The sequence below is a fragment of the Cornus florida genome, unplaced genomic scaffold, assembly GCF_030987335.1.
Source record: "Cornus florida cultivar Cherokee Brave unplaced genomic scaffold, ASM3098733v1 CherokeeBrave_3.0.0_Hap2_Chr01, whole genome shotgun sequence".
Lineage (NCBI taxonomy): Eukaryota > Viridiplantae > Streptophyta > Magnoliopsida > Cornales > Cornaceae > Cornus > Cornus florida.
In genome coordinates, this window is record NW_026775571.1 from 106,618,981 (window position 1) to 106,638,234 (window position 19,254).

The following is a 19,254-nucleotide window of genomic DNA, read 5'->3' on the forward strand; positions in this document are numbered from 1 at the left end:
ATCCGAAAAATGAAAAAATGTTGAAACGGCAACTAATTCATTTCTAAGAGTTCTGAACTTAAGGAAATGTTCCAAACAACTTTTTGACATATCTGGCACACCCCACGATATCCGGCACGCAAAATGAGAAAAGACGAAAATACCCTCGTAAAATAGAAAAATTCATAAAAAATGAAAAATGGCAAAAATCATAAACATTACAACAAGATTGATCTTCATATTCTGCCCATCAACATATACAGCCTTGGCTGCATGGTAGCCCTTTGCAAATACAGCACCTACATCCACAATGACCTGGTGATCTCGGCCATATGTATCGACAAGTGAGCTCTCATCTGTTTTAATCTTGTACTCCGTGTACTTCACACCCATGTTCGGAGCTGCTTCACCAAAATAGGCATTTGAGGCCCACTCTAGCCCCAATGGCACCACCTATACCATCACTGCCCCGGTAGGCAAGAACACTTTATTTGCAAGGCCAGCACCATGTGCACTAACCATCACACTACAAAAGTTCACAACACTGGAAAACTTTTCTAAATTTTCCATCCTATTTGGGGTCACCACGATAACGTAAAACCCTAGCTTTTCCATTATACCCACCATCTCATCTTCATTCAGAAACATTCTTGATCCTTTACGCAATATATCGTAATTTGTAGTATACAAGAAACCTAGATGGTAGGTAAATGGGTAAACTTGTAAACTAACAACCTCCCTCAAACTCAAGGTGAGTATGAAAACCCAACTTGAGATTGAAGGCAAGATCATGAAAGTTGATGGAAATTTTGGTGGAGATCGATTTTCACCCATGATGAAGATGGAGGCACGATTAACAACTGATATGGCACCACTGCTGACTGTGCCTGACATGGTAGGTTACGTGGCACCTCTGTTGTGATGTTTCCATTTTTCACCATTTTTCTTTTTTCCGGGAATTTTGTAGTTGCAAGGGCATTTTCGTCTTTTATTGTTTTACGTGCCGAACATTGTGGAGGGTGCTGGTAGTGTTCGAGAGTTAGTTGGGGCATTTCATTGAGTTTAGGACTCTTTGAAATGCAATGTTTGTTATTTTTGCATTTTTTTATTTTTTGGGCCGGACGGTCCCGTGTGGGACTTGCTACCGAAATTGTCGGGTACTGGAATTTTAATTGGGTCCATTGGCATCACATGCATTTTGTTGATGTATTTTATGTGGGTTTTATAGGGTTTGTGTATATATGTTTGTGTGTGGTGTAAAAAGGAAATAAAATTAAATCAAAAAGAAATTAAATTTTTGGTGGTGGGACCTACCACCACCTTAAGAGATCAAGAGGCCATTTTGGCCTCTCACTTTTCCTCTCTCCCTCTTGGCACTCTATCTCTCTCACCCTCCTTCCTTCATTTTTTCTTTTCTTTTTTTGTCAAGCTTCAAATGTTGATTATTTCTTCAATTCTTGGAGATTTTTGATGCCATTTGCGGCACGTTAAAGAGCTTGAAGAAATCTACGTTTTGGTCGGAGCCAATCTCCATTTAATCACCATTTGGGGGATCTCAAAATTCTAGGGTTTGAGGTGATTTGGGGATTTTATTCAAATTGGAAGTAGGGGTTTCTAATTCATAACTTCTTAGGCTTTATGTGAATTTCTCTTCATGAATTTGTTGTCTAATATGATCATTTGTGTTGATTCCGTTTTAAATGACTTAATTGTTGTAAATGAAGCATGTCTCTATATGTGAGTTGATGTAATAAGGAATAACATGCTTAAATGGTTGTATTATTTGCCTATCATGTGTAAATTTCTAGATTTTACAATATGGAAGCATGTTGTTTATTTTGTAGAGATTTCCTCTAAGGCTTGTTGTATGTGGTAGTTGATTTGTATAGTATGGAAATTATATACACTTTTATGATTGTATTAGATATGATGCATTCATGCATTCCTTTAGGAAAGAAAGGGGAAAATGTTTTAAAGAGTAAAAATGGGAACTTGTTTTCTTTAGGAAATGATTTTGAAATGGATTTGCGAAAACCGGACGCCTAGGACGCGCCTACTGGTCCATGTTGTTAGTGTAGTCTAGAAGGGAGTATGGTCGAGCTAACTAGGCTGAATGTGACGCCTTGGAGGTGCCTTGTGGTCATGGATAGTTAGTTAACCCTCCATTCGTGATGCCTTGGAGGTACCTTGGGTCGGGTTACACTAACGGTTTTGGAAGTTGAAACGGAAATGTTTCGGATATGGGGAGCGACATTTGCATGACATTGCACTTCATTAGACTACGTGGTATGTATGTGTTTGGACGTCAATTGTTTTATACTTGTTTTTGTAGTTGTTGCCATGTATTTCTCTATGTCATGATCCCATTTTCTCTCTTACCTATTTCTTATGTGGACTCATGAGGTCATAAGAAGTGTGTCTTAGGCACCACTTACTGAGCTTTATGCTCACCCTATCATTTAATATTTTTCAGGACCTGGAAAGAAGTAGTTGAAACAGACCCTTCACAAGCTTAAGGATGACTAAGAATCTAATTTTGCCACCTTTTGTATATTTATTCACACTTTTGTAACATTTCAAACCAGAGTGTAGTGTATTTATTTTGCAAGCCATGGTCATGTATTGTAAACCATAACTCTTGTTGGTATTTTGAAAGGAATTGGGGTAAATGTAAATATTTGTGACGAGTGGGAAAGAAAGTTATAATTTGATTTATTGTTGTTGCCTTTCAAATGTATAATACCATATTTTGTTGCCGCGAATTCGAAATTCAACTGCATAACAGGTCCGACATAGGTTGAGTATGCATGAAGCACAACCAGAACTCATTCCAGTGAGTTGAATCCCGAGAAGTCATGTTTCGGCCGGCTGACCCTTACCATCAGCCGACCGAAACCCCAGGTTTGGCCGACTGAACCTCTTTACCAGCCGACTGACACGGCTACAGTAAAAGTCCCGAGAGCATGTAGATTTTGGAACCGTTTCAGCCGACCGACCATGTAGGTCGGTCGGCCGATCTTGCACTGTCAGCCTGCCGATCACAGGCCATCAGCCAGCTGATCTTCCCGTTTTGACTTGCATCATCTAACCCTCACTGTAAGATTGTATCTTGAAATGTTTTGGGGACCTGGATTGACTTGTATGACAGATAGGGACACAAGAAATTGGCGGTATGACCTAGTTGACCATCGGGTTCGGGTAAAGACCCGGTTAACGGTTTGGACCCATGGGTTTGGGTCGTTACAGCTGCTGACTGTATTTGACATGGCAACTGAAGTGGCAGGTGACGTGACACCGCTACTGACTATGTCTGACATGGCAACAGACGTGGTAGGTGACGTGGCACCGCTGCTAGCTATGTCTGACATAGCAACTTTCGTGGCAAGTGAAGCACTATTGCTGGCACCGCTGCTGATATATCTTAAAGTTTGATTGGGCAGCCAAATAAGGATTTTGCTGATTATGGACTTGACACTGAAGGTTGGAATACAGAAGCATAAGTTTGAAGGTGGATCGCCGCCGATAATGTGGCTGGTGGTGCCATCCCTGACGGTAATTACAATAAACTGGTAGATTATTTATTAGAAATCGAAAGACTCTAATACCATGTTAGAAATAAAGGGAGAGAAAATATTATAGTGTATTGATGTCAATTAAGATTACATATAGGTAGTATATATTAGTAAAGGTTTGGAGAGAGGTGAGTGATGAATAAGTAACCTATAGATACTAATATGGTGGGTAATCATATATGGTAATTCGTAGTATACAAGAAACCTAAGTGGTAGGTAAACTTGTAAACTAACAATGACAACGCACATGCAATTGCTCTCAATAATCACTGTGAGATGGTACATATACTTAGACTTTGTTTGGCTGTATGGAATTGAAACCCGAGTATTGGAATTGATGGAATTGGATAAAAATTTTAATGCAATTTTTAATATTATTTTTCTTCGTTTCCACCAATTTTAATTTTAAGGTTCTAATTCCATACAACCGAACATTGCCTTAGGGTGTGTTAGACTGCATGGAATTAGAGCATTGGAATTGAAATTGGTGGGATTTGAAAAAATTTTGGTTCAATTTTCTTAGTTATTTTTCTCAAATTCCACAAATTCCAATTCCATACAACTAAAGGCACCCTTAATTTCAACCTATGATTGATCAAAGCATATCAGTTTGTCTAAATCAGTGCAAAAACCATAAATGAATTCCTAGTGCAGCAAAGTAATCAAATTATCTTTAAAGAAAAAGTTGAATGATCTGAATTTCCTAATATTCCTTCCAAAACAGCAAAGCAAACTCCATAGCAATAAGCAGACATACAATTCAAAATAGTACTAATAGAACCAAAGCAGCATAATCCAGGTTACAATCCAGTTTTTTTTTTTTTTTTGGGCAATGGTTAAAGGTTAGATGTTAGAGAAGAATGGGGATTGGTGGCTCGAACACCGTCACTCAGACCACACCATGAGGCTTTCCCACCACTTGGGCTACAAGGCACACCTGTGACAGTCAAGTTCATAATATCCTAAATTTCATTTGAAAATTTTCTACAATTCCTCTCAAGCCAGAGATAATACACACGGAAAGAGAGGGAGTGCTTCAAGATAGTAACTTTGAGAGACTTCCTTTTGAAAGTAGTATCACTGACAATAATTGAGGAGATCTGGACAATAAAATTGGCCAATTCCAATGATTGTTACTGAGAATGTCTTTCACTTATGCATTTCTTCAAAGACCTAAATCATGAATTATCACCATAAATTAGAAGCTACCATTCCAGATTAATTAGAAGATGAATTAGAAGAAATGCTTTCAAACATATATACCAAAGAATAAAAAGAATGAATTGTTGAAACAAATTAACTCATAAAACTGCCTAAGGATCGGAACACTACACACATAGAACGTTGGGCGGATATTCTATTTGTTGTTCCAAAAGTTCTCATTAATTTATTGTCTTAAGAGTTTCCACAACGTGTAACTGATAACATTCTTATTCCAAGCCTTGGGATCAGGCTTTCCTCTTTGGCTTCAAGACTAATTCATCAGCTCAAATATCAATTTTCTTTTCCTATTTCCTTTTCCTTTGTGTTTAATAAATTATAGTCCTTTATGAGCTAACCTCTGAAAATTGAATTAAGTACATGTATATATTGTCAGTGCACATTTGTTTTCACCGACAGCCCACTTGTTTTCACCGAGAGCCCACCTGTGATAATTAGTCTTCATCCTTTTGGAATCTCTCTCTCACATGCAGGCAGGCCGGCTGGTTTCTTAAAAAATGTTAAGGTAGAACAAGGGCAAGCTAATCATTTGTTCTCTACAAGCTAGCAAAAGATCTGCAGAATTGACTTCATAATTAAAATAGGCATGAAGGGGAGAAAAAGGATGACCGTACCAATGTTCCAGTTTGTTCATCTAATATCCATCATCGTCGTCATCCTACTAATTGAGGAAGCAAGATCAGCCTCTATGGCGAAGCGCAGCTGCCAAGAGAAATGCGGGAATTTGACCGTTCCATATCCATTTGGCATAGGGGAAGGATGTTACCGGAACCTGATGTTTAAAGTCTCTTGCATTGAATCATCTCTCTACTATTGGGACACACAAGTGTTAGAGTTCTCTACGGACTATGTGCTAATTGATGGTCCAGCTCTTGTTAACTGTTACAACAAGACCTCTGGACAAAATTCTGGACGTTTCAGTTATAGGTTGGAGCAATTACCGTTCCGTGTCTCCCGCACCCAAAATAAGTTGGTAGCCATAGGATGTGACATACTTGCTTATATCACTGATTTAAACACTACAAGCTATAGAAAGGGGTGTGAATCCGTTTGCCATAACACAAGCACCGGTGCCGTTGGTCCTTCAAATGCTAATGACAATAACAATTCGTCTTCCTGCTCTGGCAATGGTTGCTGCCAGACTGACATTCCAGAAGATATCACCTTTTCTGATTTGGGCATCAATACCATACATACGAATGCAAGTTTCTGGGACTCCAACCCATGTAGCATTTCTTTCTTTGCAGAAAAGAGTTTCTCAGAATTCAGCAAATTCAACATCTCCAATATTACTTCTGATGATGAAGATTTCTTGTTTGGGGTCCCACTGGTGCTTGACTGGGCAATTGAGAATGTCACGTGCCATGAAGCTCAAAGAAGAGACGACTATGCTTGTGGCCTCAACAGTGAATGCATTGAATCCATTATTGATGATGGCAATGGATATCGATGTCGCTGCTCTCAAGGTTACCAAGGGAACCCTTACCTCAAAAATGGATGCCAAGGTACGTGTAGAACATGCCCTTTCTTGATCACTCTTGCATGGTTAATTCTTTGGTTGCAGTCAACAAAACCACACACCATACTGCTACCTATAAAAAAAGAAAAGAAAAATTAATGCTATATAAACCGTTTTATTTTTTAGTATATATACAAGCAAAATTAAGCAATTCCAGGAATTCATATGAACTTATTGTTATGGATTTATATAGCTAGAATTTAACTTATTGCTAATTTTTATCAATACTAGCAAGAGTTTTATAAAAATAAAAATAAAAAATAAGAAGAAGAAGAAGAAGATAAATACAAATCAAGGAGGAGCAAGAATTGTGGAGAAGTAGAGGGACATGAGAAGAAAAAAGTAATGGTAGATGGAAGCTTCGACGGTGGTGATGCAACAGCGAGTAGGCCGGGGCGATTTGAAAACAGAATTCAAGTAAATAAGAAAGAGATTCAAAGAGAAATAGAATAAGAATAATAGGGGAAGAAATTAGAATGAGAGAGAAGAGAAGAATAAAGAGGGAGAAGAAATTACGATAATCTCAAAATTCAATATCAATAATAATCATCAAAAGCTGTCTTTCACAATGTCTAAACCAACATTATATATTGAAGAAAAACCCTAATCAAACTATTACCATAAATAGAAATCCTAAAATCAAATCATAAGAATAAAAGTCAAAAGCCTTAATTCTTTCTTTCTTTCCAATGTCTCCAATAATAAGTGTGGGCCGCATGGACTTCAAGCTCTCAGGCCAGACTTGGTTCTTCATCAGGTGGTGATCGGTGCTTGCATTGAGAAACACCAATGGTGGCTTGACCATGGTAGTGTTGTAGTGGCATAGGACAGGACGGAGTTTCTAACACCACTCAGAAGAAATTAATATGTGCACCAACAACAGTAATGCCATTAGCCCACATTATAATAATTAATCACCATATAAACCTCTATCACAACTACTAATATTGCCAATGGGATGCCAATACTGACCTTTCTTTATCTATGCAAAATATTATATTTACCTAGCATTTCAGGGGAACTACTTTTGATCTAAAAATAAAAAAATTAAAAATTAAATTAGATTAAATATTAATAAAAGTGCGCTTCCTGCTTCAAAGTACTCTCCAACTGTACAGGTAAGAGGAGTCATATTTCAAATTGATTTCATGTGAAACAAAAATTAATATTTTTTAGATCCCTTTTGTCATATTATTTGTTCCATAATATACGAATATGAAGAACTTCTTTCATGTACATTTTCGTTTTGCTTCTTGTCTACACAAGATATTGATGAGTGCGAAGACACAAAAAAGTACAAATGCCCAGAGGGAGCTCTTTGCAACAATATCATGGGTAGTTACTCGTGCACTTGCCAGCCTGGTTTCCACAGCATTCATGGAAATGGAATTAATTGCATACCTCGCCATGGGAGGAACCGATTAGCTGTACCTGTTTCCGTAGGTATTTATCTTTGTCGATTCCTTTCCCCCTCTATGATCTCCATGAAATGGTGCTAAACTTTTCTGCATATGCAGGCCTTGGAGTTGCTATTGGTTTTATGGCCATGATTGCTATTGGTTTATGGTTATACCGTAAACTTGAGTTGAGACAGAAAAACAAAAAAAAACAGCAGTTTTTTAAGAGGAATGGAGGCTTGTTATTGCAACAACAGGTCTCGTCGAGTAAAGAGAGTGTTGAGAAAACAAAAGTCTTTATAGCTGAAGAGTTGGAGAAGGCAACTGACAATTTTAATGAAAGTCGAGTCATAGGCAAGGGAGGACTTGGTACAGTTTACAAAGGAATGTTATCAGATGGAAGCATAGTGGCTGTTAAAAAGTCAAATAAAGTTGATGAAAATCAAGTTGGTCATTTCATTAATGAAGTTATTATCCTTTCTCGTATAAACCATAGGAACATTGTAAAATTGTTAGGTTGCTGCCTAGAGACTGAAGTTCCACTACTAGTATATGAATATGTCTCAAATGGAACCCTTTCCCACCATCTTCACGATGCGGATCATGCTTCGATGATGTCCTGGAATACTCGATTGAGAATTGCAGGGGAAATTGCAGGAGCACTTGCTTACTTGCACTCGTATGCTTCTGTAGCTATCTTTCACAGGGATATTAAGTCTAACAACATATTGCTGGATGAAAATTACAGGGCTGTAGTCTCTGATTTTGGACTTTCAAGGTCAGTGCCCCTTGACAAGACTCACTTGACGACAATGGTGGGGGGTACATTTGGTTACTTGGATCCAGAGTATTTTCAATCAGGGCAACTCACTGACAAAAGTGATGTTTATGCTTTTGGCGTAGTTCTTGCCGAACTACTAACAGGGAAAAAAGCTATCAGTTCTAATACATTTGATGAAGGTCTAGTACTTAATTTCCGATCAGCAATGAAACAAAACTGTCTTTCTGAAATTCTAGAGAAAGTAGTAGTGAATGATGCCAAGGAAGATGAGATCCAAGCTGTTGCTACTCTTGCTATAAGGTGCATAAAACTGAATGCAAGGAAAAGGCCAAATATGAAAGAAGTAGCAGCAGAACTGGATCAATTGAGAAGGATACAAGAGCAGTCATTACTTAAGTACAATAGCCCGGATAGCTTCTCCTCGATAAGTGAAAAGTCCTTCTCTTACACAGCTGATGCAGTTGAAGAATATGTCGTGTATTTATAACCATAATCCATTACTATTTGATGTATTGGGGTCTCTCTTTCTTCCCCATAAACTAGTGGTTTATAGATGTTATGTGGGATCAACTTTTAATTTTTTGGTTTGTATATCTACAAAAACTGGGCTATTACCTTTGTTCTTTGTACAATTCTGAAGGCTTTTATGGCTTGATTATAACCTAGCTAGTAGGCTTTGTAGTTACGAAATAGATCCCTCAATCTGAACACCAACGTTAAGAGGCAATATGAATGTCCCAAATGTTGACATGCCCTAGTGATAGTACACAATTTTACTTAACAAGTTCTAACTTGGCTAATCAAACACTATTTTTGTCTCTGAAGTCATGATTTTTCCAAAATAAAAAGAGCATGATCAGAACAAATTAAGAGCTAAAGATACAAACAATTGGAAATTTGGAAGAAAATTTCCCAAACCAGAACAAATTATTTTGTATCGAGATGAAAAAAAGGCAAGTCTTTTAAATCAACTACGATAAATAAATAAAAATTCCAAGTCAAACAAAATCCAAATTGTATGAGGTACCCGAAGCTTCATAGTGATCCTTCAAATGTTATATCCATAGCCTGGTGTATCACAACATTCTGATGCCAATTTAGAGATGAATCTTACCATTTCCTGCTTTCCAAACTAGAATCAGATCCATCAATGAAGGAATTGCGGATGAAATAGTGAATTGGCCTCCAATTCCAAAACCCCAATACCTGAAGCCCCACACCTCAGAGTATTGTAGACTGCATATGAAATTGTGATCCCGGCTTAATCCAGCCCATCCTATGTGCAGTGTAATGGGACGGGTGCTTCACGGTCCGACCCAAAAGCTTAAGTTATTAGGTGGGGTTAACACCCAACCCACATATACGCATTCACTTTTCCATCTGGATCCGACGTGGGACAAGTCCCCTCGTTGCAGTCGGGCCACTCTACCTACCTGGATGGTAACAAGGACCCCTCGGGGCCGATGATGTGTATTTGTTTAGGAATTTAATTTTTTTATATTTATTTTTATATTTTTAAGGAATTGGATATAGATAGTAGTAATGGACCAACCAATTGGGATTTAAATTTGTCAGATGGACCTATTTGCACCAAATTAAAACTTTAAAACTTTTTCATTCAAATGTAGGAATCTAGGAGCAAGGACGACAAAGCTTAAGGAACGGAAGTTGCGGTTTCAGGACCTTCTGTGAGTTCTTGTTAGTTTTTACAAGTAGAATTCATAAAGAAGAATGTGGGGGAAGTGATATTCTTACAAATACAATATAATATTTGATAGGTCATTTGTTTTGAAGTCGTATTTACTCAATAAAAAAGGTTTGTTAATCATTTTTGTCAAGATGAAAGCTTTCAATGCACTACTAGCTCAATTGGAATATAAATAAATCAATAGTCAACAAAGCATGTACCCAAAACGCAGTGCTTATTAAAGTCTTTGGCTCCCCGAGTTGTTGTGAAGTTTACTTAGGACCAAAAAAAAAAAAAAAATCAAAGTTGAAAATTTAACAAGTAGGCCTAATATCAAAATGTACTTGTTCTTCAAAAACCCTTAAAATCTTATTTTTATTTCTTTTTAGCACCCCGTGAATCCAAACAATGAGTAGAAATGAGGAGAACGGGATCATGCTATGCCGGAGAAAATACAACAATTTTCAAGGCCAAAAACAAACAATGTCGTGCTAGGCGTTTGGAATGACACCGGATTAAGAAATGGGTTGGCTCTAATACCAACTGTAATAGGCCGAGTGCCTCGCGATCCAACCAAAAAGCTTATAGCAGCCTTATGGTTGCTCCTTTATTAGCTATTAGCACTAAATTTGGGGTTAGTACCATATAATTACTCATTTAGAGAAGATGATATATCTTTTCGTGGACAAAAGTTGTTCCAGCCACAATCCGTTAATAAACTAGTTAACATATCTAAAGGATTTAATCACGATTCAAAATATGGAAGGTGTGATACCCCTCGATTCTAGAGCCACGGGAGATCAAGTCCGAGCACAGAACCAAGGAGTACCAAACAATTAAAGTATTTTAAACGAACACAGATTACAAAAAAAATGATTTAAGAAATAAAAGAATAAGCGGAAGGAAACTATAAAAGAAATCCTCAATATAAAAACCTTAAAATATTAATAACTTAAAATCCTACAATCCAAAATCTCCAATCTTTTAACAACTCGGGAATCCATCTCTTGTGGACCCCTAATATAAAAAATCCCAAACTGAATCAAAGTAAAACTGAAGATAAAATCCAAGTCGAACATCTGAAAAGAGATCCTATATCGTCGGAAGAATGAGTGACCGTCTCTGCTTCACACGAACAAGCTCAAGCCTGGAACTGACGTACACCTGTAAAATAGGAGTGGGTCAGGCCCACGAACAAGTTCTATCCTACTGCAATCCAAGCAAAGACCCGATACGCATGTACATACTAAATAGTTCAACAATAGCTAATAGTCCGTACATAAATATATATCCACACTACTGGACCCTCGCTAGACTATGAAGAGGGTCTCAACCTGAATAGAAGGCATCACACAAATCGCACCTGAGTGGGTATGAGTACCTAAGCCTAAACAGGGTATACCTCAATCCCCACAGTCAGCTACACATCCAACTGCATATACGCATCCTAACCGTTGACTCTGAGACTCAAGCTCATGTCACGGTACCATAAAAATATATTTAAACTCCAATTCCATCCATCCACAAGAAATCCATTAAGTCGTTCGGCGTAGTCAACCGCACCGACTTACATACATATAAGGAGGATTTATTTAATAACCCGTACCCTTATTCCAAATAGGTAGAACTTAGCAACTTATGCTGTCCAAACCTCGTATGTCACCGTCCCATACCGGTACATACAATCCCATCCGTCCAATAGTTGATAAAGCATATACAAGTACATAACAATATCAACGAGTCCATATCAAGCATATCAGAATGTATTAACAACCGTTCTTGAATAGTCCCAACAAATTGATTAACATTGGAAACATAAATATCAATATTAATTCCTCTATTCCACACATTTAAATAATTTATAAATGCCAAAACCAATAATTCCAACCTAACCATGTTAGAATAGATTAACCATCATGTTTTAACAAATCCAACCATTGATTAAGTACTAACAGTATCAGTGTCAAAACCCACAGTTCCAAACTAAGCACATTAAAGTATACTAGAAAAACATGCTTAATTAATCCAACAATAAGCCATTACCTGATCACCCACAGGATTTTGTCTGTAAATATAAGTTTATTCCCGGTATCCATAATTAACAGAGCCTAAACAAATGTTATAATATTTATTTCCATGGCATGCATAATAAATCTAGACAATTTATCATACTGTTAAGTTCCTATCCAACAAAATTGACGAGTTAAATGTTTAGTTTAATCATCAATTAATCTTTAGCAAAAATACAAATTTCTTGTATGTATATATATTCTAAGAATTTGCAATTAGCAGTGCACAAACTCTCACAGGAAATTTTCCACTATAATTTAGAAGTTAGAAACTCCAAATCCACATAAGTCTACAAGACATTCATAATTAACTCCATGTAATCCTAATGATTAATGCTTTGTGTCCAATTCTATGTTAATCTGATCTTTGAATATTTATGTTTACTCTGGACCACTCCTAAACCATCCATTACAGTATTCATTCTCCACTAAAACATAGGAAAACAATCACTATGAAGCTTAATCACTGAAAAGTGGAAAAACAAACAACAGAACCAAAAACCCACGTAGAAAACAACCTGGAGCCGGCTCCAGAATATTAGAGCCGCCTCCAACGGCCTTGGAGCCGTCTCCCATGCAAGGAGAGCCGGCTCCAATCCAATAGGAGCCGGCTCTCTCCCTCCTCTTCTTCGTGTTCTCCTCTCCAGTCGTCGTTTACGCCTCCGACACTTCACAGTATAGGTTTTCAGAGAGTTTAACTTAATCCCAGAAGATTCCAACCCTTAATTCAGTCCTTATTATGCTACTAATATGGATTAAACTAAGAATTTAAACAAGAAAGTTCAAAGTTAACCAATTTAACAATTTTGAAACAAATTCAGTTTCAGTTAAACTCTAAACATGAAACAGATAACGTTTTTTTTTTATTTTTAAACATGTAATTCATCCTAGAACTATTGAGTATGCAAAGAACATGAGTATAAGGGAGAAAGTAAGGTTAGAACTTGCCTTTGAGATCTTTGTTCAAAATCTCTACGCCGTCTCTAAAGCTTTCCGACGATTCCCACTGCAAAACTACTCTGTTGCTTCTCTATCTCTAGAGGCGTGAATAGGGTTTTGTTTGTTTTCTAAAACCCTATACCGACATCTCACATATATTTATAGGGTTTTACTAAACCCTAGATTAATTCCAACCCTCCTAAAAATCCTCACCGACCCAAAGAAACCTAATAAACCTACGTCGGCAACAACTGACTTTTAAAACAAAACCCTATTTAAAAATACAATTAAATTAAAATAATTACCACTTAAATTAAATTAACCAAACCATTTTATTAAATTAGATTAAATCAATTAAACAGTTAAATTAAATCAAGTAAAGCATTTAATCATAATTAAAAAAAAATAAGTAAATGCAATCAAAACACAACCATGAAAACAATTAAGCTAAAACAAGGTATAAACATAAAACCCAAATAAACTCATAATGAAATTTAAATAAATTTTCAATTAAAACAAACCAATTCATAATTAAATAAATAAAAATATAATTTAAACAATAAAATAAATTCCAAACCTATCCTTTTTAAATTAGGGGTATTACAGAAGGCAAGTGAAAAATTAAAGTAACTCCAAATAGAATGGCTTGGATTGGTTATTGCTCTATTATGATTTAGAAATTCTGGAGTTGCTCGAGCACTTACTACTACTTCTTTCTTGCCTATATCCAGTGCAAACAGAGTCGGCCACATGAATTATCTTTTTCCACTCCTTTCTAATATTAATCATATCTTTTATTTAAATCATTTTTAATCACTTCATTTCATTTAGTTTGATTGACCTCTTTATCCAAACCAATCTTGCTCTCCTCACAGGTGCATTTCCTTTCATTATTAATCTTATCTTTCCTAATTATTCTTAACATCTGCATTTCGTGTTCCTTATTCGCAATCATATGTTTCCAAGTAATACTTCAGAGAGATACTCAAGTTGTTTATCTCCACAAGTACTGATTGTAAAAGTCTTTTGCACATGGATAAGAGGCAGTAGCATTTAGATTACCCAGTAAAATGTAATAATCAATTGCCAACAAAGCTACTCCTGGCTCCGTTAACCTTCTTACAAATGAAGACTCAATTTTGAGTCAAATAGTAATCTATTACTCCAATCCAAGAATGAAAGCAAATGAAAGGGAGATAAAATGAATGATTTTGTGGCATTATTTACCTTTACTGTCATATATATCACTAGCAAAGCACAAATTTAGCAGCTAGAAATCTTTACATACTTTAATCCTAAATTCGTACAAGCCTTGTGGAAGTGAAGAAAGGAGAGAGCCAGTTACTGCAGCTACTCGGAGAGATATTACTGAAAATAAAATTTTATTTTGATGCAATCTTATCTGCACATTTTATTTACATTTTTCCAAGAAACAAAAGCACAATTTGCTCTCTGGCTAAAAGAAATGAAAATTATTTTCTCCCAGATCTAGCCGAGTGTTATGGCTTATGAACAAAAAAGAGGGCTACTCTTAAGTTCCTGTATGGAATTCATCAGAGGCTTGTATGGTTTAAAGCCCAAATTCTACTTTATCGCATGTTTAATATGCAAGGGATAAACTTGGAGAATGTGGTTTTCAAGTTCCTTTGAAATTATATGCTCTTAATTTCTCTAGGTGTGAGTATTAGTTCATCTCCTCTTCTCATGTGACCATTCTAAAGGAGGTTCTGCAACATTTTCTGGTATATCCAGAAATGCAAGAAACTGGCAGCAAGAAAGTGAATTGGCAATCAACAGAGAGTAAAACCAGAGATTTTATTGATCAAGTCAAAATGTTCTTTTTAGTAGGCTAAATAACTCTTGAACAAAAATATATGGAGGGATTGATTTTTGGGACTCGAATAGGGGAAATGGGTAGAAATATTTCACATTACATTTTAGGCATTTAACCTAATTTTGGACTTTTTTTCTTTCAAAAGCTTTTATTTTTTATTTTTACTCAAATTTATCACTTCAGTTTCATAAACACAATTCTGTAATTTTATTATAATGCTAACAACTAAACAATAGCAAGGGGGTTATCGGCAAAACTATTACAGATACGTTGTTGTTGTTGTTTTTTTTTTTTTTTTTTTTTTTTTTTGAACAAGGTCAGGTGAGTTTCTAAATAACAAGATGAATATATAGGTTGATTGTCTGATGGGTTTATCATTCTATTAAAAAAAAAAAAAAAATTATAAATTACTACACAGATATCCTTTCGTTGACTTGGGAATATAAACTCCACTGATAGTTGTTATTCTGTGCCCCACCCATTTTCTTTAATAAAGAGGATTCCTTTCTTTTCTGCTAATTGGAAAGCCGTAGCAGAAATAGCATTAGCTAGAATTTAGAAAGTTATGGTCACACAATAATCATCAAGCGAAAAAGATTATCTATGCCAGCATAGATTCCTAGTTCAGCTCATATTTTTCATAGTATTTGGGCAACTACAAGAAACAGTAAGTATCCATACATACATAGCCTGTTTCAGTCTAGCTCTACATGATACTACAAGATTCAAAGTGTTCCCACTTATTTTAATATTTCTTTCAGAAAGTAAGTATGCCAATGGTGGGACTGGACATTTCACATTGGCATACTTACTTTTCAGACTGGCCAATTTAGCTAGTGTGCTCTTGAAAGGTTCAAACGTGGAAATGTTTTCATGTGAAAAGTATGTTTCCACCTTCCTCCTTTAATAAAGAAGAAAATCCTATGAGATATATTAAACATGACCACAAAAGGCAACTGGATAAGCAACTACAAATACATGGTGGTGGTGGTGGTGTTGCATGAAGCTTTTCCTTTTTCGAGTAATTTAATTAATTAATTTGGCTGCAAAATAACTGTTTTGTGCATATGAAAAATTGAGAAGTTTTATGGGGGAAAATAATCTTTCATAAAACTTTTTCCAAAAAAAAAAAAAAAAAACCATGAGAAAATTTTAGTACTAGTACCATGGAGTATTTTAAATGACAACCAAACAGGTTAATTCTTTGCTGAGTTAATCAAGAACTAGAATAGAATAAAGATCAACATATACACACAATCAGATGAAAATTTATCAAACCAGGACAAATTTTTTGTATAGAGGTGAAAAAAGGTAAGCTTTGTAAATCAACTGCGATAATGAAAATTTTCCAAGACAAACAAAATTGAAATTTGCATGAGGTACCTGAAGCTTCCGAGTGATCCTTCAAAAGGGAAATCGAAGCTTCCGAGTGATCCTTCAAAAGGGAAATCCATTCGCTGATATTTAAGTCACACAATTTTTCTCCTGCTCTGTGTAACTTAGATTTTACCATTAAAACCGAATTCACTCTTATTTTGTGAAACTTAAAATTTGCCACTTAGGCTCTCTCTTTTGCTCATACTCGACTCTCTCTGACTTAGGATTATATATGGCAGCATTCTGATGTCCATCTACATAAATGAGTCTTTCTATTTCGTGATTTCCAAATTAGAATCATATCCTTAAATGAAGGAAATGAAGATGAAATAACGAACTGGGTTCCAATTCCAAAACCTAAATACCTGAAGCCCAAAATATCATTTGACGCCTCTCGTCTCCCCATATTTGTGCGCGTCGATAAAGTGTGGCTGGACGAATTCGTAATTTTTAAAAATTTAGAAGTTAAAATGTAATATTTTGGATGAATGTAGGGTTAAAATGAAATTTTAAGAAGATCTGGTGGCCAAAATAGAATTTATCAATATCACGTGTCCTTTGTACTCTGTAGACCTGTACTAGATTTATAAATAAGTCTTTCTATTTATTTTTTATTATTATTTTTTAATAGACCTGTACTAGATTTCTTTTTTTATTTTTCTTGACAAATAGCAGTATTCTCATGTTGCTACTTCAACTTGTACTCTTTAACATTTTATTTAAAAAATATAAAAAAATACCATTAAACAACAACATTTGATAATAATATCAAGTTTCACTATGATAAATTTGTTCTAATTGAAATAATGTTTAATGGTTAATTTGAGGATACCCTCAATTTCGTTAAGGTTCTTGTCTTTTTATTTATTATTATTATTGATAAAAAATTTCACACACCCATTTATTTTTATAAAAATTTAATCCCTCATTATTCATTTACAAGATAAAGAAGATATTACTATATTATTACTTATTTGGTATTGCATAAAAATTGAAATATTTGATTTATGTTTAAAAAAAAAAAAAAAAAAAAAAAAGGAAATTTGATGAGAGAACAAATGAAATAGACCCAAATAAGATGACTTGCCCAAAGGGTGTTTTTTCCCAGGAAGTGCAAATCTGGTTTTTTAATGCAAAAATGTTAATAATTAGTTGTTAGAGGAGATGATGTAAGGCTCGAATAATGTAAAACTCGAGCAAAAACACAGAGAGCAACACGGCACTTGTATTGAATGCATACCTAACAATACGGTTTTATTACTTCTACATATTTCTTTAAATAAACAATCTTAACATTGTTGATGGAAATCAAATTCCCCAATTCATTCATTCACATCTCTCTCTCTCTCTCTCTCTCTCTCTCTCTCTCTCTGATTAGCTGCTTTATTCTTGAACCATCTCTCATTGGAGTAATCAATCAGTTCCTATTTTAACTCAAATTGCATCAGTACGTTCAAGATTGATAAACAATTAAGTCACATATGCATAGTAGAAGTTTACTTGTCACTTGATTATTTCATTCTACCATAATCAAAATGCAATGTGTTATGTGCTAAAAGGCTTTTTGAAGGCATAAGTTGTGAAGAATATTCCAGACCAATATCAATCCACAATGAAAATAACTCAATCCCAATGCACAAAATGCACGTATCTTTCATGTCAAAAGCATTTTTACACTTCCTCCTTTAACAAAGAATAATGTTTATCACAATAACAAAAAGTATCTTAAATGGACATTTCACATGCCTATATTTACTTACTTTTCAGGTCGCCCAATTTAGCTCCTGTGCTCTTCCATGGTTCACATGTTGTTTTGATTGCTCCACGTCCTTTCTTTCTAACATGTAACACATACCATTCCTTTGTACAAACATCTATGTAAAAAGTATGTTCCCACCTTCCTCCTTTAATAAAGAAGAATGTCCCACCACATTAATCATGACAACGAAGAATCATTCATTTGTCACACTTTTGATGGATATATATTAATTGGATATAAGTGGATGATCCGGTAGCAATTATTTTGTGTACAGAAAAAATGAGAAGCTTTACAAGCAAAAATAATCTTTCTTAACTACTTAATAAACTACCATGGAGTATTTAATATGACAGCTAAATAGGTCCATTTTTTTGTTTAGTGAATTTATCATTTTTTTTTTTTTTTTTTTTCATTTGAGTTGAGTACTGTAAATGACAAGTGGATTTAATATCAATTACACACTCCACAAAAGATTTAATTACAGAAATTCATGTATCCAATCATATTCACTGAATCCAATTATATGTAACCAAACATTGCATAAGAATAGAGGAGTTTATTCTCAATTATGAGAGATCATTTGACAGTACTATAATTTAAAGTTTATTTGTACTATGTAATTCAGTTTTAGCATGTAGAACATAAATATATACGTATATAGTAATGATTAACAGAAATATCTGGGAAAAAATAATTGACCAAAAAAAAAAAAAAGCAGTATATATCTGAAATTAATATATACATTTTTAGTAATGGGATGAAACGTTTCTCACATGCAACTTACCTTTTCCAGATGGAATAATCTCTTGTACTCTCTAGCAAGGTTCAAACAAGCGTGGGCTTCAAAGCTTGTTTCCACTAGAAATAATTAGATAGTGTTGGACCAACCAATCAAAACTCTCCAATTCAGAAAAAACAGACTCATCATAGTTTAATAACATTTTATAAAGAACAGCAACGATGAAGAAGAAAGAGAAAGAAACGTGTTCGTGTGGTGCTGTGCTGGCTGGGCTGGGCTGATAAAAAAACAGTATGTTCCACCAATTCTCCTTTAATAAAGAAACATGTGTTAAGGGATTAATCATGATTAATTAAATTGATGGCTATATATATATTTTGT

At 35.2% G+C, this 19,254-nt stretch overlaps 1 protein-coding gene across 1 annotated transcript; it reads left to right on the forward strand.

Moving 5' to 3' along the window:
• The first annotated feature begins 5,388 nt into the window (after positions 1–5,388).
• Positions 5,389–8,956, forward strand: LOC132279772 (wall-associated receptor kinase 5-like). Its single transcript, XM_059781817.1, has 3 exons — positions 5,389–6,277; positions 7,558–7,734; positions 7,809–8,956. Exons 1-3 carry the CDS (start codon positions 5,389–5,391, stop codon positions 8,954–8,956), a joined length of 2,214 nt encoding a protein of 737 aa, XP_059637800.1.
• Positions 8,957–19,254: the final 10,298 nt, after the last annotated feature.

Coding starts and splice junctions, on each gene's coding strand:
- LOC132279772 (XM_059781817.1), top strand. CDS start 5,389: ATGTTCCAGTTTGTTCATCTAATATCCATCATCGTCGTCATCCTACTA. Junction 6,278..7,557: donor CCTCAAAAATGGATGCCAAG/GTACGTGTAGAA, acceptor TGTCTACACAAG/ATATTGATGAGTGCGAAGAC. Junction 7,735..7,808: donor AGCTGTACCTGTTTCCGTAG/GTATTTATCTTT, acceptor CTGCATATGCAG/GCCTTGGAGTTGCTATTGGT.